Genomic DNA, 23299 nt, shown 5'->3' on the forward strand with positions numbered 1-23299 from the left:
ATTGAGATTCATGCGCTGATTCTTGAGGTTTGGGTGTGTCTAAATGAAGCAGTCGATTAAAATGTTTTTATTATTCTTCTTTTTCTTGCTCTTCTTCTTCTTATTATTATAATATAGATTTTCAAAACTAAGCATGGTGGGATATCATGCTGTAGAAATATTATTGTAATCAATTTTATGAAATTAATAACACACATAACATTACATGATGATTATAGGCTTGTTCGACTTCATGCAGCTCTGTGTAGACCGATTGGCGGCTGACTTGAAGCAGCGCATGCTGGTTAGAAATTTTGTCCGACTTGATACAGCGTCGACGCCACGTGACTGTGACGTATGCAAGTACCGCGAGAGCGATTCGAGAGTAGCCGAGAACTCAGCCAGCGCAGCTTCTCAAGAGCAGCTGCACGAGGGCTGATGATGACACAGCTGTTCCACAATTGGCCGGATTCACCGCATGACAACGATCACGTGTGTTTCGTGTTTATCCGTGTTTATTTTAACTAACACCTTTAGTTCCTCTAAAGCTCACAAATCAGTTTTTTATAACAGTAAACACTCTTTTCATGTCGTTGCAATGTTATATTGTGTCATGTTTATCAAACATGCTCCCCGCCTGCACGCGGCTACTCTCGCCGATCGGTTACATCCAGCCGCAGCCGATGTCGAATACACCTTATGTCATTGTCATCATCATCAAGTAGCTGACATCATCTAATCATATTATAAACCATAACAAACAGTTACAGCAGCCAGAGAAAAACTAGCATTAAAACACGGAGAGTCAAACTGCCCAACTAAAGCAAACACTGATCACCATAATGGTGACATCAAAACAAACTATTAATTTCAATAAATCATCAACATCTAAACCTTTGTTAATCTCAATAAGAACTTTACAGAACTTTACAGAAATAAAGTCTGGTTTGTAATAAGTGAAGCTGGTAATGCTGTTTGTGGAGTTGTTTAATGAAGTTGGAGCCTGACATCCAATGTTTACACGTCAACCCAATTTTAATTTTCAACCAAAATTTGATGTCTGAGTGATGATGGAGTCCATGTCCAATAACATTTCTAGCTGGGGTGACTCACATTGTGGACATAATATGAGCACACAGTGAGTGTACTGTGCGGTTACACTTTTAGCTCAATGTGAACTCACATTGTGATCATATGGAGAGATCACTATGAGATCAACGTGTTGACAGGGCACAGCACTGATGCTCATTACTGCATGTACTGCTCTATGAGATTCCAAGATTTTTTATTGTGTAATAAACATCCACCATAAATTAATAAATATTAACTAATTTTGCACTAGTGCAAATTACACTTGTGCATGCAACTAATGCTATTCCACATGCTTCTGCACTAAGTACACCAATAATATCAATACCAAAACATCTTCCAGACTTGCCAAAACAACAACAAACATCACCACTACCAATCCCCATAATTAATGTCTTCATGATGAACACAATAATAAATCAGGGTGTGATTTGTCAAAATTTTCCATCTGTTAATATTACAGGTCATTTACTGACAGTCATTTTCACAACATCTACCAGTCTCACTACTGAAGGTGAGCATGTTTCTGGGCTGAATTTGACTTTCATAAGATGCTCCTCCGTAATTAGTCTTCTTGAAGAACACAGTAATTCAGCATCTGAGTCTGATTTATCATCTGTTTCCATCTGTTATTATTTCAGTTTCTTTACTTCCAGTCACTTCCACAATATCTACCAGTTCTGCTACAGGTGAGAATGATGTCGGACCGTGATATCGATATGTAACCTTCCATAATTACTGTCTTCATGAAGAACACTGAACTTCATCTAAATTTGACATTTCTATCTTGTAAATGTTACAGGCCATTTACTGACATTCACTTCCACATCATCTGCCCGCCCCACTATTACAGGTGAATGTCTTAACGAACTAAAGTGTGGTTTTGGTTTTCAAAAGAAGCTCCTCCTAATTTTTGTGTTTGTAACATTGAAAATACTCGACTTCACCATTAGTGAGTTTTTAAAGGCAAAAACAAACAAGAAAATGACAAACAGGTGGAAGTAACCAGAACATGATGAGTCCATGCAATGGGTTAAAGGATATGCAATCAGAGTTGTATAGTCCAGGGGTCAGAAAGTAAAAGTCCTGCCATAGTTTATTCCACCCATGAACTCAGTCAGCTGATTTCACTAATTAGTTCTCTCTCCTGTCTGAATTAGCAAATCCAGGTGATTAGAACAAAATTCTGAGCAGGACTTTTACTTTCTGAACCTGGACTTTACACCTCTGGAGAGAACAGAAAAAGAGACGAGCAGAAACACAAGAACTACAACTGACTTCAGCCACAGTCTCAGATGAAATCCACTGAAGAGAAAAGAACAGAGGTGTAAAGTAAATCTGTGAAGATCTCAGCAGAGGAGGATTAAACAACTCCACAAACAGCATTACCAGCTTCACTTATTACTAACCAGACTGACTTTATTTCTGTTAGAACTCCTTATTGAGATGTGTGTAATTTGAAGTTACCATAACAGTGATTAGCATTTCCATTAGTTGGGCTCTAAACTCTGATTATATCTTTTGTGTTTTCTGGCAGCTGTGACAGTGTGTTTGTTAAACACATTTGCAGCAGCAAAGAAAGCTCAGTTTAATCAGGACAGGTGATGTTGGTTACCTGTTGATGGCTTTATAATCATCATGAAGTATCGTGCTCCACTGATGCTTTTCAAATCTAACAATTGTGTTCCATTAATATTTTCACTTCACAAATCCTGAGTTATTGCAGTATGAGATACAGAAGTAATATAGAAATCAGTTAAAAGAATTTTATAAACTTGAGTGCTATAGCTAAATCTACTATGACAAACATCAATAATCAGCGTATTAATCTCAACAATGGTGACAATCAAAAGTACCTTGTTGCAATGCATGCTGGGTACCAGCATAGTACAAAACTCCCAGCATGCATTGCAACATGAATAAATTATGCAGCTGAATTGTCCTATTATTTTGTTTAATTTTAAATATTTGCTTTTATTTTTTGCTGTTGTTTTTGTAGTGACATTTAGTAGCTTTTTTGTAATGTTCAGAGTTGATCAGTTTATCTGAATATTTTTGATTGTCACCATTGTTGAGATTCATACGCTGATTGTTGATAAGTGTGTGTGTCACACTGAAGATAAAATTTTTGTTCTCATGTTTGTTCAAATATTTTAACTGATAGGTATAATACTGCTTGATCTCATGCTGCAGTAACACAGGGCTTATGATATTGATATATTAATTGAGCAAAACAATTGTATTACACAAATTATATCAGTGTTTCAGGCAATAACATCATGATTAAAAAGCCATCAACAGGTAACCATCATCACCTGCCCTGATTAAACTGAGCTTTCTTTGCTGCTGCAAATGTGTTTAACAAACACACTGTCACAGCTGCCAGAAAACACAAAAGATATAATCAGAGTTTAGAGCCCAACTAATGGAAATGCTAATCACTGTTATGGTAACTTCAAATTACACACATCTCAATAAGGAGTTCTAACAGAAATAAAGTCAGTCTGGTTAGTAATAAGTGAAGCTGGTAATGCTGTTTGTGGAGTTGTTTAATCCTCCTCTGCTGAGATCTTCACAGATTTAATGTCTTCTTTTCTCTTCAGTTGATTTCATCTGAGACTGTGGCTGAAGTCAGTTGTAGTTCTTGTGTTTCTGCTCGTCTCTTTTTCTGTTCTCTCCAGAGGTGTAAAGTCCAGGTTCAGAAAGTAAAAGTCCTGCTCAGAATTTTGTTCCAATCACCTGGATTTGCTAATTAGCAGTTTTTCAGACAGGAGATAGAAATCAGCTGACAAAGTTCATGGGTGGAATAAACATATGGCAGGACTTCTACTTTCTGACCCCTGGACTATACAACTCTGTATGCAATTCATGATATGATTAAGGAGATGGGAGGAGTGCCCTCTGTTGGTTATCATGGGCACTACAGCTGGCGGGTGTAACCGCAAGCCTCCAAAATCATTGTCTGTATGAAAAACAGTAATTCAGCATCTGAGTCTGATTCATCATCAGTTTCCATCTGTTAGGTTTCAGTTCTTTCACAGGTGGTCACTTCCACAACATCTATCAGTTCTAATATATTTTAAATGCCATCCTACATAATTAGTGTCTGTCTTCTTGAAGTAGAACACAGTAATTCAGCATCTGAGTCTGATTTATTTTCTGTTTCTATCTGTTATTCTTTCAGTTCCTTTACAGCCAGACACTTCCACAACATCGACTTCTACAGGTGAGGATGATGTAACACAGGACTGTGGTACTGAAATGTCCTCCATAATTAGTGTCTTCATAAATAAAACAGTATGTCATCTAAATCTGACTTGACATCTCTTTCCATCTTATACATGTTACAGGTCATTTACTGAGACTCACTTCCATAATATCTACACAGCAAAATCCCCAGTGTTAAATTAACACTGCTCAGTGTTTATATAATCCACACTCTCCGAGTGCTATAAGTGTTAAAATGCACTGAAAGAAGCAGTGCTAAAGTTAATGAGATAATTAAGTGAATAATTGAGTGATGATTGAGCAGTATTGAAGACACCTGATGTTAAGCAGAATCACTGAAGGAGAAAATCACAAATTTTAAGTCACCATTATGGAGATCGGTGTCTGCTTTAGTTTGGCTCTTGCCCCTTACATTTTTAACTTTAGATTTAGTTTGGTTGCTGTAATTCAGTTATAACAGCCAGATGAATAAAGCGAAAAAGTGATCTGATGGTGTTGGTTGTGTTTTAACAATCATTTTTGACCTGAATCATTAAACTTATTTAGAACCTAATCTCTGAGTTAGGTTTACTTATTGATTATAACAGTACTGTTCTTGCATAGCATAATATATTTTTACATTTCATAAAGTTGTTCTGAGACCAAATTTTTTTTTTTTTTTTTTTTTTTTTAGACACATAGACTTCAATAATCAGCTTGTCATTCATGGCTCCCATAATGCATGCAATGATTTTCTTGTTCATTTACATTATTCTTACTATTTTATTTTATTTCTGTTGTTTTTATATGACTTTTTTAGTTGCTTGTTTTCTAATGTTCAGAGTTGATCTATTTATCTGAATATGCTGTTTATCACCATTGCTGAGATTCATACACTGATTCTTGATGTCTGTGTGTGCCTAAATGAAAAGTTATTTTTGTAACCAAATAACTTAAGAAATATTTTGGAGTACATTGAAAATGCTAAAATTATGATACTGTACAAGGCCAGTGCTGTTCTAATCAATAAAGTAAATCTAACTCAGAGATTAGGCTCTAAATGTTAAAACATAATCAACACCACCAGATCACATTTTCACTTTGTACATATGGAAGTTTTAACTCAGTTACAGCAAAATCTAAAGTAAAAAATGTAAGGGTCAAGAGTAACTAAAACAAACACTGATCACCATAACGGTAACTTGCAATTTATGATTTTCTCGTTCAGTGATTCTGCTTGTTAACATCAGGTGTCTTCAGTACTGCTCAATCATCACTCAATTAAACACTTAATTATATCATTAACTTAAACACTGCTTCAGTGTTACTTACGCTCTGAGTGTGGATTATATAAACACTGAGCAGTGTTAATTTAACACTGGGAATTTTGCTGTGTACCCATTCTACTTCTACAGGTTAATGAGGAGAACTGAATTGTGGTTTTCACAAAACCAGGTACACATCATTTAATCTGAGTGTAATTTATCATCTGTTTCTATCTGATATTTGTTTCAGTAATTTTACACCCGGTCACTTCCACAACATCTACCAGTTCTGCATCTACAGGTGAGTGTGACACACTTCCTTCCATCCAGGTATACGTTCTGGTGATAATTTCTGTCTTGTTAAAATTACAAGATCTATGATTAGAGACACCAGACATGAGCTTGAGACACGGACAACTTTACTTTACGAGCCAGGCCATTTGGAATCCAAGCTTGTGATCATGCATTCATGATCACAAATCATCTGCAGATGAAATGTACAGTAAATCATTAGTTCTGTTAGTAACAATCTGTTAGTTACTATTGTAGCAAATTAGCTCTATTAAATATTAATAATCAATAATAACTGGTTATAATTGATTATGAATATTTGGATTATTTAATATAATGAACTTAATGTTGTAAATTAATATTACAATCAAATAACCTGTTTGTCCCGTGAACACTCAGGATTAATTGTTTATTAATTCTAAGAAATGTACATTTCCGGGGAATGGGAAATGTCTTTCTTACTTTATAGTACTACTGAGAGCAAGTAGTCAAAATTTATGATTAGAGACTCCAGATATGAGCTTGAGACACAGACAACTTTACGTGTGACATGAGCAAGATTTTATTAACTAGACTAAACACTTAAACTACTCTAACATACACAATACATACATGCATACAGTTTCCAAGGGAAAGAGAGCTGAAGCAGAATACACGAAAGCAAGAAGTTATAACATTGTTTGAAATTCAGCAGATCCTTGGGAGTATTACCGCCATCTACTGTACAAGATGACGTCCCGACATCATCGAGACATAAATCATAAGTGTCGAATTCAATAGCTTACATACAGCGCGCGTATTCCTCTGCTTATAAACAGATCGTTTTGCGCTTCCGGCAATGTCGGGACGTCATCTTGTACAGTAGATGGCGGTAATACTCCCAAGGAGTGAGCAGCCAGTAACAAGTAGTAGTAGAAGAACGCTGTAATCTCAGTTCTCGCGCATGCGTCCTGGCGCTCCCGTGAACTCTCATCAGAGGCCCACATTGAAGAACACTAATAGTTGGATAAAGTCGTTATTTTTGTTGTTTTTCCGCACAAAAAGTATTGTCGTCGCATGATAAACTTAGCCACTGTAGTCACTTGGACTATTTTAACAATGTTTTTAATAACTATTCTGGGCCGGCGAGTTTGGGTCCTCTGAAAGCCTATGGAAGAGTGAGAAAGCTGTCAGATTTCATCAAAAATATCTTAATTTGTGATCCGAAGATGAACGAAAGACTTACATGGTTGGAACAACATGAGGGTGAGTAATTACTGACAGAATTTTCATTTTTGGGTGAACTAACCCTTTAATCAGCGATGACTTGGAATCGGCTGGGACCAGCTGTGATTGTAGCACAGCCAAAACCTTCTCATAAAGCTAATTAAACATAATTTCTCAACAACCCAGCATTGTGTCTGTACCTCATGGGTGGGAGTGTGAGCGGGGCTCCAAATCATCACGTCAAACTTCACCAACATGCCCTCAATGACGGTCGCTGTTACTAGCTCACGCACCTCGACTGATTCAGCATTGGGCTTGGTAATAATACATAGTGAGCAGCCGGGGTATTGGGTTAGGCACACCAGGTTGAGAAAGTACCGTGTGTGATCACCGAGTGTGTGATCCTCGAGTGAGCGACCCCCTGATTCAGCAGGAGATTAATCAAAGATGAACATCTTGTCTTGGTCTCTCGTTCTGACAGGGGTTGCTGTGTGTAATCCACAAGACTATGCCTGACTGAATTAACCACTAATAAAGACTTTTGATTAACACAATGAGAGCACAGGCACTACACAACCTAACAAAACTACAACATTCACACAACTTCATCCAATTAAATATCTTTTTGATGAAGACCATAAAATAAATCTTGATTTAGTTATTTGACTATTACAAGTTATTCTTACTCACAGATTATTCTTACGCTGAGATTATTCATTCAATACCATTGACAGTCACTGTTGCAGATCTCAGTCCCAAATTCTGATTATTAAAGGTATTGATTTCAGAAGAATCCAGAATAACCCAATTTGTATTTGTCAAATATTTTAACAGTTTTATAATTAATAAGTAAAAGATAAATGTAAACCAATTCACAGCTGATTATTCTCACAACACTTCTACAACCACAGCCTCACACTGTTAGACCTTACCGGGTTTTTTTACAGTAAAATACTGGCAACACTGTTGCCAGTAAAATACTGTTAATTGTACAGTTCTTTACTGTAATCTAGTTTGTTTCTGTAAAAATGCACTAAATTATAGTTAACTAATTACACTTGCAGAAACCGACTGCCATAAATTGACCAACTATCATTTAAATGTATTAACTAAAATTTATAATGCATTAATAATGTGAGCAAAGTATTACTGTGAACTTCTTTCATTTGAGACCACTAAAAAACTATTGCACATAAAGAGATTTCCACTGGATCAGCAACTACACAGTCACCGCCTGTTAAATAAAGCAACATGCAGCATATCATCAATGTTTGTAGATCTTCTCCTGGACTGAAGCACAGGCTCTACTCTTCTGCACAATGGTGACCCAAAAAATAAATTTTACAGTAAACTACTGGCAACAGTGTTGCCAGTATAAACCTGTTTTATAACTTACAGTTTATTACTGTTAAAATACATTTTGTGGGTGTGTCTTTTTTATCTTACACAGTTAACCCTTTCAACCCCACAGGGAAATCCACACTATGAGTAAAAAGTAACAATGCAGTGAGATAATTAAGGGAATATGTAAGTGATTGTAAGCAGAATCACTGAAGAAAAGAGAAACACAAGAACAGAAAATAGAGAAACACAATAACTACGACTGACTTCCAGCCATTACACATTATTACACTTATTATTAACCAGTATGACTTTATTTCTGTCATACAGAAGTTGTTATTGAGATGTTTAATTGAAAATGTTTGGTTTGAAGTTACCATTATAGAGATCAGTGCTTGCTTTAGTTGGGATGCTGATGCTAAAACATTAGTTTTTCTTTTGCTGCTTGAGCTGTGTTTTTGCAAGTCACACTTGTGCACACACAGTTTATGAATGACTGCAGTTATAATGATTATGATGACAAAATCATCATTTTGCTTGTTCATTCACTAAGGAATTCATTCTCACTTATTCAGAGTTTAATCCTCAATCGAAAGTGTTACATTACCACCACTGTGAAAACGCAGCAATAAGATACAATGACTCTTTTTTTTTAACACATGCATAACCAGAGAAACAGAGCTACACTGTGTTTTAGAATCACCGAGATATCACAATTTAGCACATTAATCTCAACAATGGTGAAAATATTTCTTTTTTATTATTATTATTATTATTCATGCAGCAGTGCATGCTGGGAGTTTTATATTATCCTGGAACCCAGCATGCATTGCGACATGAAACTTTTCACCATTGTTGAGATTCATATGCTGATTGTTGATGTCTGTGTGTGTCTCAGTCAAGCAGGAGTAAAATAAAATTGAATGCACTATATGATTACAATATTCTTCAGAAGACCTGATTACAGAAATATTGATTTCATTTTGTAGATTCACAGATATATGCTAAATTTAACTATAATTTCAATGACTATATACAGGAAAAAACTGAAAATCAGACATGTCCAGGATGATTGTGACATCATCACAAAAAAATAAAAACACCTGATCATCTTCCTCTTGACTTTTTCTTGCCATAACAAATGTGTTTTATAAACTCACTGTTACAGCAGTCAGAGAGAGATAAAAGGTAAGAAGTCCAGGAACAAGAGACCAACTAAAGCAAATACTGATCTCCATCATGGTGACAACAAATTTTATTAATAACTAAATCTCTGTTAATTCTCAACAAGAACTTTTGTACATGTAGGAAAGAAATAATCGTAAACTGGTTTGTAAACTGGTTTCACACTCAGTGTTGCTGGAAGTCAGATGTAGTTTTTGTGTTTCTCTTTTTTCTGTTCTTGTTTCTCTGTCCTTCAGTGATTCTGCTTATCAGGTGTTCATCAGTGTCTCAGTTCACTCACTTCTTTTCATTCAAGTGGACTATATTAGTGAACTAATGTAGGGAATAGTGAATGAGGGTATAGGGTGTAATTGTGAAAACAGCCTCTGAGTGTCGATTTTGAGCACTGTTAATTCACAGTATATTCCTGTAGGCTACTTTTATTTTCTACGGTATATTACTGTTTTAATGGAAAATGGTATAATATTGTCAGAATTTTACAGCAAGGGTTAACAGTGCAGCCAACCCCACTGATGTGACTTTTAAAAGGAACTTCTGTTTAATTCATGCTGAGTTTTCTCATTTCAGGTCTGAATATCACACTGCTGGAAGAATGCAGGGTAAGTTGAGACGAGTTTCTGAAACTGCGTTGGGAAGTTTGGGAAAACATACCAATAAAACAATGTGGAAACAACCAACACACTAATGTGCTATAATGTGCACTGATGTTTCTTTTACTTTGTAGGAAAACACCAACAATTAACTTTTATTTCACTTTAAAACAATTGAAGAAAAACATTATCAAAATGAAGACATTTTTTATGTTTCAATTGTGATTTCAGGCCATAAGACGATGTGTAGAAAATCTTCTTGACCAGGTAGAGAACATTACAGCCATAGAGCTCCTTTTGATCGTATAAGAGAAAAATTGTAAAACAATAATTTTGAAACATAGATATAATATACTTTAGAAATGCCTTCTTTTGTTTCAACATCTACAAATAATCCTATGTATATGGTCACTAAAACTAGGATGTAATTGAAATGTTGGATGTGGTCCTCGACGCTTCAGAGAAGGTTTTAGTGTCATCATCAGCTGACCCAAATAAACTGGTGTCATATGGAAACCGTGTGTTAAAAGCCAGTGAGAAGCTGGTGTCCATGCTGGTGAAGCCGACAAACACAACTGCCAATGTCAGTTTTACTCTTGACACTGTGGGTAAGTGAATCAGAATTGTGAATATGCTGTGAGATCAAATCACTGAGTTAATGTGCACAAGTCTAAGATGTGTGAAATATCTGTTGACATTTTTTAGATGGCCTAAAAGTAATTTTAGATAGTCAAAAGTAGTCGATCTCCGCATGCAACGTAACATGAGGAGATTAAAGATGGAGAGCTTCTTAAGCGTCACAGATAATTTTTTATCCAAGTTATCATGCTTTTCATTGAAATTACAAGTTCATGACATTTCCTCATATGGAGTCAGTTCATTATGTTGCATTCAGAGATCAACTACTTTTGACTGACAAAATTCCAGCCACCGGAAACACTAACTGATAAAGTGAGTCGTACAAAATCTTTCTTTTTAGTAAACTTTTAGTAAACGAAAATACGGTCAATCTTAAAAGTGGCGTTTCCATTCTAATTATGTTTGAAAGTTTGACTGGGGTAGATTAACAAAAAGAGCCTAGGTTCAATTTTGGTGAGAGTTACCCTTTAAAATACACATAATTTGTGGCTCAGATAAGGTCTAGTTCTGGTTTATTTCTTTGCTCTTGGCTGACATGCATTGCTATGGCCTGCTTCTGGCCCAGATCTGGCAAACAGAAGTGAGCCACCCAAGGGCCATCATTCCATGTTGCATGTGGGCCAGAGTATCTTTCCACGGGTGCCAGATGTGGGCCGAAGCAATGTTGTGATCCAGCAGTGTCATAATCATTAATGAAGAATTGTAAATGCATGATAAGACACAAACATTTTGAACTACTGTGTCAATTATACACAAAGAGACAATCAAAAGTTTCATGCTGAAATTTCATGCTGGGTACCAATTCTTTGTGAACCATGTGAGTATCCTGGGAGCTCACGGTTAGATCAAATTGTTGACAGGGTTTCCATCTAAATTGGTCTCTCTTAAGCCAAGTAGTGAATGCTTTATGAGTAGTAGGATAATCATATTCATTTGCAGTCATGCAGAGCCAAAGCAAAACCAAAACAATGTTCTTCCACAAAAGGCATGCAGTTTTGTTTTGACTGTAAGAGGGGTAAATGTGACATAGCATAGGCCTAACTTTAACATAACTGTATTTTTTTTAATCAGAGATTGAAGTCTTCATGGTTGGACCACAGGTCACCTTAGATAAAATCCCTCGACTTGACACAATAAATTCTTCTGTGGACATCGATCTCATTGGGATCGCCAAGAACAGCGATGAAAGTATGTGAAATGTTTTAGTTTGATTAAATAAAAATAATAATGAATTGATTGTTGTAGTATTGCATATAAGCTTCTGTTTCTGTCACACAGGATCAGCTGCTGTGGGTTTCATGAGTTATAACACAATGGAGAATCTACTGAAGCCAGACTTCTTCAACACATCAAATGACACGATTAAAACCATGATGTCCACTGTGATCTCAGCTACTCTTCCCAAAACCAACAACACTAAACTCACCAAACCAGTCAACTTCACCCTCAAACACATCAGAGTGAGAGACTGAAATGTGTTTTTGTCCAACCTGAGAACTGATGAACATCTGAAAACATCTAATATTCAGTGTTGTTATATTTTCTGCATGTTTTTTCTTCTTTTTGCAGGAGTTTGACCCCGACGGTTCTCTGTCCTGTGTGTACTGGAATATCAGCGAGTGGATTGTAGATGGTTGTTCTGTTTTAAAGACCAACAGCAGCTACACTGTGTGTTCCTGTGTTCATCTGTCCACATTCGCTCTCATCATGCAAACCAGCCGCCCATCAGAGGTACGAGAACATTTATAGTGAGCATTGAAGAACAGCACAGATTTGGCACTCATGTACTCTGACATGTTTTCTCAGAGCGACTCACTGCTGGACCTGTTGAATTTGGTGTGTGTGATCGTGGGGCTGGTGTTCTTCAGTTTGGCCCTGTTGACCTTTGCCCTTTGTCAGTGGAGTCCTGGAGTGAATAATGTGGCTCGAATCAATCTCTGTGTGAGTCTTCTGTTGGCTCACCTTCTGTTCCTGCTCACACAACAGTTCCTGAGCCTCATACGCCCTCATCAGGTGAGAATGATGAAGGAGCCCTACAGCTCAGCACAGTCTCACTGAGAATCATCATAACCGTCTCTCATGATCTCCAGGTGTTGTGTGCCGTGATATCAGGTGTGCTGCACTTCCTCTTTCTCTCCGGCTTTGTGTGGATGTTCATTGAAGCTGTGCTGCTCTTCATCTGTGTGAAGAACCTATCACAGATCAGCTCCAAAAAGAGGGAGGTGCTTAGCAGTGGATTCCTGTGTGTGATTGGATATACGGTTGCTCTGGTTGTGGTGGCCGTGTCTGTCGGGCTGCTTCCTGAAGGATACGGCAGCGAACAGTGAGTTGTTTTTGTTGTTGTTGTTTTTAGGTTAATTTGATTAGAGGTAAATAAAGCAGCTTGGGGCTATTGTGACATTTCTTATCTAATAAAAAATATTTTTTACACACACTGTAAAAGCACATACAAGATTAACAAGATTTTAAAAAGTCAATACAGACAATATTTTTGACACATTCATGCAGTTCTTATATTATGTTTCCTCTAAACAGTTGCTGGATTAAAATGGATAAAGGTTTTATCTGGACTTTTCTGGGTCCTGTTTGTGTCATACTAGCAGTAAGCACTTTTCTTATTTCTCATGATTTAAATTTATATTAAAGGGAAAATGAGGTGATAAATTATTATTTTTCTACTTTTCAGTTAAACATGATTCTCTTCATCAACATCATCATCAGTCTAAACTCAACTCTCAAAAATCTGAACGCTGAAGTTTCACAGATGAAACAAACCAAGTAATAAACATTCAGATTTGAACTCCATACATATATATATATATATATATATATTAGAGGTGGGCATAGATTACTTTTTTTAATCTAGATTAATTTTGAAATTAATCTAGATTAATCTATATTAAAATGGCTCATTTGAATTCTGCCGAAGGCATTCAGAATATGTGTGCTACCCAAATAATGACTATAAAAGTAAGTCTTTGAGAACGGGTTTCTCAAGCCAGGTGGCGCATTAGACCAGGGGCTCATCTCCTGTTTCCAAAATGCATCACAAACTGCTTGAGAAAGCTGTTCTACTCATAGACTGTAAAAGGTTACTACTGTACTGTTACCGTCCGTAGGCAACATTAGGTAGGCCTATGTTATTATCAACTACTATAGGCTATCAATTAGGAATGGGCGATATGGCCTAAAATCCATATTGTGATATACAATATATATTGCAGCCTCTTGTGATAACGATTATAATAAAACCATTTCAGAACAGGTTACACAGACCCTGCTAAACAACTGCTAAATGTTTTTGTTTTTGTTTTTTTAAAGGGTGTATGTAGTTTTGAGAACATATATTGTGCAAAACTGTAAGTATACAACATAATTTTGCAGATAAATAAAATTTAAGTACACTAGCTGCAGAGACTTAAGTAGGTCTAATGTTTATTATGGCTTGGAGCTTATGAAACCCCAAATTTAAAATTAGAATATTGCTATTATAGAAACTGATGTCTTTTCAGTTAAAAAGAAACACAACAACGATTCTTAAAATCGGGCGCAGACAGAGATTATGTGCTAACGTTACACACACCACTAAGATATATTGGGAATAATACGCGCGCGCTGGTATTCAGTGATATGTTTCGTTTTGAATTTGAGGTGGTAGAACGGATTAGTCGCGTGTTAACTTACCGAACTTTTACCCCACACACTCTGTCTATATAGTTTGCTGCTGCTCGTTGCACCGATCTTTTTCACCAGCTTTCACTTTCAGCCGTGTTTACTTAAGATGACGACGAATATGATGCGTTGCAGCCGGGTGTACCTCGCGGCCGCGGGTAGATTGCGTTATCATAGCTTGTGTAGTATAGAGCCAGCTCCCAACCCAACTTGGAGAATAGATTAACGGCGATATTTTTTTTTTATCGCCCGATAAGAGTCTCGCATTAACGCAGCACGTTAACGCCGATAACGGCCCACCACTAATATATATATATATATATATATATACACACACATATATATATATATATATATATATATATATATATATATGTCAATAAAGACACTAACTCTTTCCCTGCAGGATTATGGTATTTAAAACACTGGCCCAGTTTGTGATTCTTGGTTGCTCCTGGATTCTGGGTTTCTTCACTAATGGCAGGAAGGAGCTGGAGATCCTCTTCCTGATCTTGAATTCCCAGCAGGGAACCTTCATCTTCCTGGTCTATTGTGTACTCAATGATGAGGTCAGACATCACTCAATTTACCACCATATTTCATTCAAAAGTGAATATGAATTTATTCTATTACAGTTGTTTTCATGTCTTGGCAACCTGTGATTTTTATAGCGAATTGTCAGAGGCAGTTGTTTAATCTGTTACTATTCTTCCATTTCCTTCCTGTAACGGAATGTTAAAATGAGCTAGTGTCAGAAATTTAGATGGCAACATTGTGACGGCCCAGATCCGGCCCACATCTGGCCCACATGCAGCACGGCCCTTGGGTGGCTCACTCCCCCGTCAACACGTGAGATCATGTGATGATCACAGTGACGTCAAGTCAAGTCAAGTCAAGTCAAGTTTATTTATATAGCGCTTTTCACAATACAGATTGTATCAAAGCAGCTTCACAGTATTAAATTAAAATAATACATCAATGTTTGTTTCTAGTGGAAAACGTCCACGTTTGGTAATGCTGATCAATAGTATTGTTGATTGATTAATTAACATCACACCATTCTCATATGGTGATGCTCACAGTGTCAGTAATATATGAGCTCACTGTGAATTCAAAATGTTGAGCAGGTTGAGAGGAGGCGGTTCTAATATCAGTCACTGGGGGGAGATTCTATTTCCTGTTTCTCAACACTATCACAGTGATGTCACAGTGGTGTCACATGTATGAGTGCACACCAGATAACCGATTTTTCTTATAAGAACATTCTCCAAGCATACAACCAGAGGTGTATAGTCCAGGGGTCAGAAAGTAAAAGTCCTGCCATACTGTATGTTTATTCCACCCATGAACTCAGCCAGCTGATTTCACTAATTAGCTGAAATACTGTGCTAATTGCCCTGTAAAATAATGGTAATCTACTGGCAGTTGTGGTTGCCAGCAATGTACTGTTAATTTACAGCCCTTTACCGTTAATTTACAGCTCTCCTTTTTTACAGTATGTTACCGTAAAATACCATGGAGGGTAACTCGTATCATTTGGGAAACCGATTTCTTCAAACAGTTTGAGGTCAAAAACTAGTATTTATACTGATAGTACTGTGAACTGACTTCATTTGAGTCCACTGAAAATTAACACCTAACTGCAAACACCTAATGTGTAATAGTGAATTCATTAAAAACATGATTTTAGCTAAAGTCTTTGCAGTTTGTATATTAGCAAACAAAGAACACATGTATGTGCTAAAGTACTTAGCAAGAAGATTGTCACTGCATCAGCAACTACACAGTTACTGCCTTTAAATAAAGCAACCGGCAGCAGAACATCCGTGTTTCTCTGCACATCCAACGCATTCTCATCCTAGGGCGTCATATACTGACGCTTTTGACATTTCGTCTACATCGAACGCACATGGCACCCTTTAGCGTCAATATGACACACACAGAGCTTTGTTCGGTTATGGGTAGGGTTAGGGTTAGACCGCTAGGAGGCGCCTTCTGGCCCATATCTATCTGCGTCTCATATTGAGGTTAAAGGGTGCCATGTGCGTTCGATGTAGACAAAATGTCAAAAGCGTCAGTATATGACGCCTTGGGATGAGAACGGACTGGCACATCTTAACTGAAGCACAGGCTCTACTCTCCAGCTCAATGGTGACACACACAACTAATGAATTACACTAAAAGATCTCTTCTATATCATCTTGTGCAAAAACACATAAAACATTTCAGCTTAATATTTACTCTCCTTATCAGTTATTGACTTTGCATAACTTTTTTCTTTGAACTTTCACTAATATTTCAGTGAAATTAACTTATTTTGTTTAATAAATCTGACTGTTACATTTTACAGTATATTACTGTTTTTCCTTGATTTTACTGTAATCTACTGGCAGCTGGGTTGCCAGTAAATTGCTCTTTTTCTACAGTTGTATGCCGTAAATTAATTTACAGTTGATTACTGGTAAAAAACACTTCACACAGGTTTTTTTTTTTTTTTTTTGACACATCTAACCCTTTAACCCCACTGCAAATCTTCAGTTTTAAATGAACACTTGTGTGTCCACACTACAAAGTGTAGGAGTAACACTGAATCAGTGTTGAAATTAATGATATAATTCAGTGATTAATTAACTGATGATTGAGCATTAGTGAGAACACCTGATGTTAACAAGCAGAATCACTGAAAGACAGAGGAACAACAAGAAGATAAAAAAGCGAAACACAAGAACTACAATTGATTTCAGACACAGAAAACATTAAATCTGTGAAGATCTCAGCAGAGGAGGATTAAACAACTCCACAAACAGCATTACCAGCTTCACTTATTACTAACCAGACTGACTTTATTGGTTTAAATGTAGTTTTGTTTCATTTGACGTTACCATTATGGAGATCAGTATTTACTTTAGTCAGGCTCTTGACCCTTGACTTTGACAATAGTTTTCCTTTAGTTTTGCTGTAATTGTGTGTTTTTAAGACATAGCAATGCCACATGTTGACCAACAGCAAATAAATAAACCAGAACTGGACCTTATCTGAGCCACAAAACCTGTGTATATTAAATATGGAGTCATCTCAGCCTTAATAAGCCTGTTAACAAGCAGATTCACTGAAGGAAAGAAGAGAACAGAAAAAAGAGACGAGCAGAAACACAAGAACCATAACTCGGGTCGTTTTGGCATCTTGGTTTCAACAAATGTTATTTTTGCAACGATTATGATTTTTCGTTCTGAAACCTGCAGTACGCTTTTATAAAACAATGACTTCTTAAATGTTGAAAGATCTAAGAAAAATTTGATTCCTTGTGTCATGACCCCTTTAAATTGATATCATGAAGTCACTCAGCTCCTCTCTTCTCATTCTTGTCCAGGTCAGAAAGCAGTTCAGGAAGTTCTTCAGAAGTCTTCACTATGGACTCAAACCCAAACACATCAAAAGTATCCAGTAAAAATATTGAGGACTACAGCATCCAGATTCAGGAAATAAATGAACTGCCATTATCGTACAGTAAATTTCAACTAAAACAGAATCAACGCTTTCAGATTAACGACAGTCTCAAATTCTTTCTGTAAATATTAGCAATAGCCTATGTTATACTGGTCTTATTTATAGCTGTCATTAATTAATTAATTTTGATCTATTATCTTTAACTATTAATTTCTTCTTTTTATTGTATTGTATTGGTCTTTCTTTATTTTTTTAGACCCGTGTGTGATATATTATACTTGAAACCCTTATACTATACTTAGTTATTATTGCTTTTCTTTTAATCGCCTCTATTATTGTGCATACATATTTATTGTGTTAAGACCGTAGATGATTTGTAATTCAATTATTCTTATTGATATAGTAAATCTATGAATGTTTCATTTGACTTTTTTTTTTTTTCAGCATTTTTGAGTTGCTAGTAAATATGAAGAAAATGATCGGAATTCAGCCTTGTTAGTGATATTAACTAGCAATTTACCTTTAACGTTACTCATTCTATGCCCCATATACTAGCGTTATAAGCTAATCTGTTTTTAGAGGTAAAACTCTTTACATTCGATTATCATGAAAACACATCCCAGAGAACGATCGACTCGGTAACCATGTGTTAATTTTCACCGGAATTGTCCTTTAAAGAGAAAATTATCATAATTTACTCAGCCTTTTGTCATTCCAAACCTCCCAGCCAGCACAGCCATGTGGGGCCCAAATGGGTTTGACCTGGGCTATCTAACTGGGACCCAGCCAGTTTTGCACCCAGTTTCCATGTAGGCCCCACATGGGTTTGCCCAGATGAAATGAACACTGCTTAGTGTGCACACTACAGGCTGTTTAATGTAACACTTAATCAGTGTTGGAGGTAATGAGATAATTAAGTGATTGAATCATGATTTTGTATTAGTGAAGAACACCTGCTGTTAACAAGCATAATCACTGAAGGAAAGAGAAACACAAGAACAACTTCCAGCCACAGCCTTGGATGAAATCAACTGAAGATAAAATACATTAAATCTCTCAAGATCTGATTAAACAACTCCACAAACAGCATTACCAGCTTCACTTATTACAAACCAGACTGACTTTATTTCTGTCAGACGTCTTCAGAAATTCTTATTGAGAATTAACAGAGGTTAAGATGTTGATTATTTATTTGAAAGTAATAGTTTGGTTTGATGTTACCATTATGGCGATCCGTGTGTGCTTTAGTCGGGCTCTTGACTTTTTAACATTAGTTTTTCTCTGGCAGCTGTGTCTGTTTGTTATGGTGAGAACAGCAAGAGAAAATGTAGTCAGATGCTTTAAGCTGATTGATGATAAGAATATAATCATCATCATGTAGTGGCTTAACTCACTGATATTATGTGTGAGGTTTATACAGGTAGTATGGTATTCACTTTGTTTTATTGTTGTGATTCTACAGTAAGAGAATAATAGAATTTAATCAGAATATCAAATGATTTATAACACACCATTTGCATATTTTGGGCTCCTGTGAGTTTTACTTGCACACAGACATCAAGAATCAGCATATGAATCTCAACAATGGTGACATGCTTCATGGTGCAATGCATTCTGGGAGCATCATACAAAACTTATCCATGGCTCTCATGATTCTTGATGTCTGTGTGCGAGTAAAACTCACAGGAGCCCAAAATATGCAAATGGTGTGTTAAAAATCGTTTGATGTTCTGATTAAATTCTTTTAATCTGTTGCTGTAGAATCACAACAATAAAACAGAATGAATAACATACTACCCTTATAAACCTCACACATAACATCAGTGAGTTAAGCCACTACATGATGATGATTATATTTTTATCATCAATCAGCTTACAGCATCTGATTATATTTTCTCTTGCTGTTCTCACCATATCAAACAGACACAGCTGCCAGAGAAAAACTAATGTTAAAAAGTCAAGAGCTTGACTAAAGCACACACACTCGCCACAATGGTAACATCAAATCAAACTATTACTTTCAAATAAGTAATCAACATCTAAGCCTCTTCTTAATTCTTAATACAAACTTCTGTAGATGTCTGACAGAAATAAAGTCAGTCTGGTTACTAATAAGTGAAGCTGGTAATGCTGTTTGTGGAGTTGTTTAATCAGATCTTGAGAGATTTGATGTATTTTATCTTCAGTTGATTTCATCCAAGGTTGTGGCTGGAAGTTGTTCTTGTGTTTCTCTTTCCTTCAGTGATTATTTACAGCAGGTGTTGATCAATAATGCACTATCATTATTCAATCACTTAATTACCTCATTACCTCCAACACTGATTAAGTGTTACATTAAACAGCCTGTAGTGTGCACACTAAGCAGTGTTCATTTCATCTGGGCAAACCCATGTGGGGCCTACATGGAAACTGGGTGCAAAACTGGGGTGCGTTTCCCGAAAGCATCGTTAGCCAACTATGGTCGCAAGTTCCCTCGTTACCAATAGAGTTCAATGGACATTGCGATGAACTTGCGACCATAGTTGGCCAACGATGCTTTCGGGAAACGCACCCCTGGCCGGGTCCCAGTTAGATAACCCAGGTCAAACCCATTTGGGCCCCACATGGCTGTGCTGGCTGGGCTGTATGATTTTCAAAATTGGCCTTCAAGTGGTTCATGTTAAAAATCAGATCATTGACAAAAATAACTTCATGTTGTACTAGTTTGTTTGGGAAAACTGTTTTAAAATGTGTCCAGAATTTGAGAGATTGATTTGTTTATAAATAAATGTGCTATAGGACTATTCATGCATTTCATATTTGCATAAACAGACTCTGTGGACTTATTCAAACTATGACAGAATTTCACAATGTAGAAACAATGGATTCATCTCTTCACACCAGTCATGAATATTAGACATGCTGAAGTTAGTAATGAAGAGCAGTTTGATGATGATTTTGGTCACTTTGGTCAAACTTGGGCTTTAAACACTGAAGATGAATGTGAAGCTGTGGTCGTCTTTGCAAATCCACTTTTTGAGCACAACTTCGAAAATATGCATTATGGCAAATATGAAGGTCTAAGATGATATACAGGTCTAAGGATAGAGAAAAATTTTATAGTAAACAGTATTTTTTTAATCTCCTTTGAAGTACATGTACCATGTTTTTAGAAATGTGATCTTTGTATTATATGTTTTTGGTGTGTTTTCTGTCTAAATTTGAATGTTAATTTGAATTTTAGCAGGAAGGGTTGACTAAATATGTTTTTTTCCTCATTGGATGAACAGATAACGGTCATATAATCTTCTGACCAGAGTTGTATAGACCAGGGGTCAGAAAGTAAAAGTCCTGCCATATGTTTATTCCACCCATAAACTCAGCAGCTGATTTCACAAATTAGTTCTCCCTCCTGTCTGAATTAGCAAATCCAGGTGATTGGAATAAAATACTGAGGAGGACTTTTACTTTCTGAACCTGGACTTTACACCTCTGCATAGCAATGCCACATGTCAGCCAAGAGTAAAGAAATAAACTAGAACTGGACCTTATCGTAGCCAAAAAATCTGTGTATTAAATATGGAGTAATTTCAGCCACAGCCTCAGATGAAATCAACTGAAGAGAAAAGAAGACATTAAATCTGTGAAGATCTCAGCAGAGGAGGATTAAACAACTCCACAAACAGCATTACCAGCTTCACTTATTACTAACCAGACTGACTTTATTTCTGGCAGACGTCTACAAAAGTATTTACTGAGAATTAACAGAGGTTTAACTCTGTTTCATTTGAAGTCACCATAACAGTGATAAATGTTTCCATTAGTTGGGCTCTTAGCTCTTATTATATCTTTTGTTTTATTTGGCTGCTGGGACAGTGTGTTTGTCGAGCACATTTACTGCAGCAAAGAAAGCTAAAGTGAAATGAGATAAGATGATGATGGTTACCTGTTGATGGTTTTATAATCATCATGAAATAGACTGATACACTGAGGTTTTTATAATCTAACAATTATGTTGTTCCACTAATATATTCACATCACAAACCTTTTGTTATTGCAGCATGAGATCCAACAATATATCAATCGGTTTAAATCTTTTAACAAGGATGAAACAAAAAATCAGAGCCACGCTGACACACACAGATATCAACAATCAGCGTATGAATCTCAACAATGGTGACAATCACAAATAATATTTAGATAAACAGATCAACTCAGAACATCACTGAAAAGCTACTAATTCACAACAAAAACAACAGCAAAAAAATGAATGAAAATATTTAGAATTAAACAAAATAATAGGACAATTCAGCTGCATAATTTATTCATGCTGCAATGCATGCTGGGAGTTTTGTACTATGCTGGTACCCAGCATGCATTGCAGCAAGGTACTTTTGATTGTCACCATTGTTGAGATTCATACGCTGATGTCTTTGTGTGTCATATAAAGTGCCTTTTGCATGCTCATGTTTGTTGAAGTCTTCTAACTTATTTTTATAATATTATTGGATCTCATGCTTTAGTAACACAGGATTTAGATTAAAATATTTCACTTAATCAGTCTATTTCATGATGATTATAAAACCATCACCAGATAACCATGATCACCTGATCTCATTTCACTTTAGCTTTCTTTGCTGCTGCAAATGTGTTTGACACACACACTGTCACAGCAGCCAAAAAAGACAAAAGATATAAAAAGAGTTAAGAGCCCAACTAATGGAAACACTTGCCACTGTTATGGTGACTTCAAATGAAACAGAGTTAAACCTCTGTTAATTCTCAATAAAACATCTGTAGACGTCTGACAGAAATAAAGTCAGTCTGGTTAGTAATAAGTGAAGCTGGTAATGCTGTTTGTGGAGTTGTTTAATCCTCCTCTGCTGAGATCTTCACAGATTTAATGTCTCTTGTCTTCATTTGATTTCATCTAAGATTGTGGCTGAAATTACTCCATATTTAATATACACAGATTTTGTGGCTACGATAAGGTCCAGTTCTGGTTTATTTCTTTGCTCTTGGCTGACATGTGGCATTGCTATGCAGAGGTGTAAAGTCCAGGTTCAGAAAGTAAAAGTCCTCCTCAGTATTTTGTTCCAATCACCTGGATTTGCTCATTCAGACAGGAGAGAGAACTAATTAGTGAAATCAGCTGACTGAGTTCATGGGTGGAATAAACACATGGCAGGACTTTTACTTTCTGACCCCTGGACTATACAACTCTGCTTCTGACACACATATTTCTGTGTAGTCAGTCTAGTTGGGTGAATAAACTCATATCAGGTGAGTCTCTCTTTACTTAAATGAGAATTAAATGCTTTAGTGTTTCCATCAATCTACACGGTTTTGCAGTTTTGTCATTAATAGCTGTTTGTGATACTGTAGACTACATGTTTCACAGTATTTATG

General features: G+C 36.4%; 1 protein-coding gene across 1 annotated transcript; it reads left to right on the forward strand.

Moving 5' to 3' along the window:
* Positions 1-10586: 10586 nt before the first annotated feature.
* Positions 10587-17912, forward strand: LOC311077981 (adhesion G protein-coupled receptor E3-like; the record flags this gene model as incomplete). The annotated part of the gene is made up of 10 exons (XM_084106626.1): positions 10587-10761; positions 11864-11980; positions 12071-12252; positions 12362-12523; positions 12599-12805; positions 12883-13115; positions 13328-13394; positions 13479-13570; positions 14871-15033; positions 17835-17912. 10 exons carry the CDS (start codon positions 10587-10589, stop codon positions 17910-17912), a joined length of 1476 nt encoding a protein of 491 aa, XP_083962752.1.
* Between the last annotated feature and the right edge of the window lie 5387 nt (positions 17913-23299).

Source organism: Abramis brama, assembly GCF_963993115.1.
Source record: "Abramis brama genome assembly, chromosome: 2".
Lineage (NCBI taxonomy): Eukaryota > Metazoa > Chordata > Actinopteri > Cypriniformes > Leuciscidae > Abramis > Abramis brama.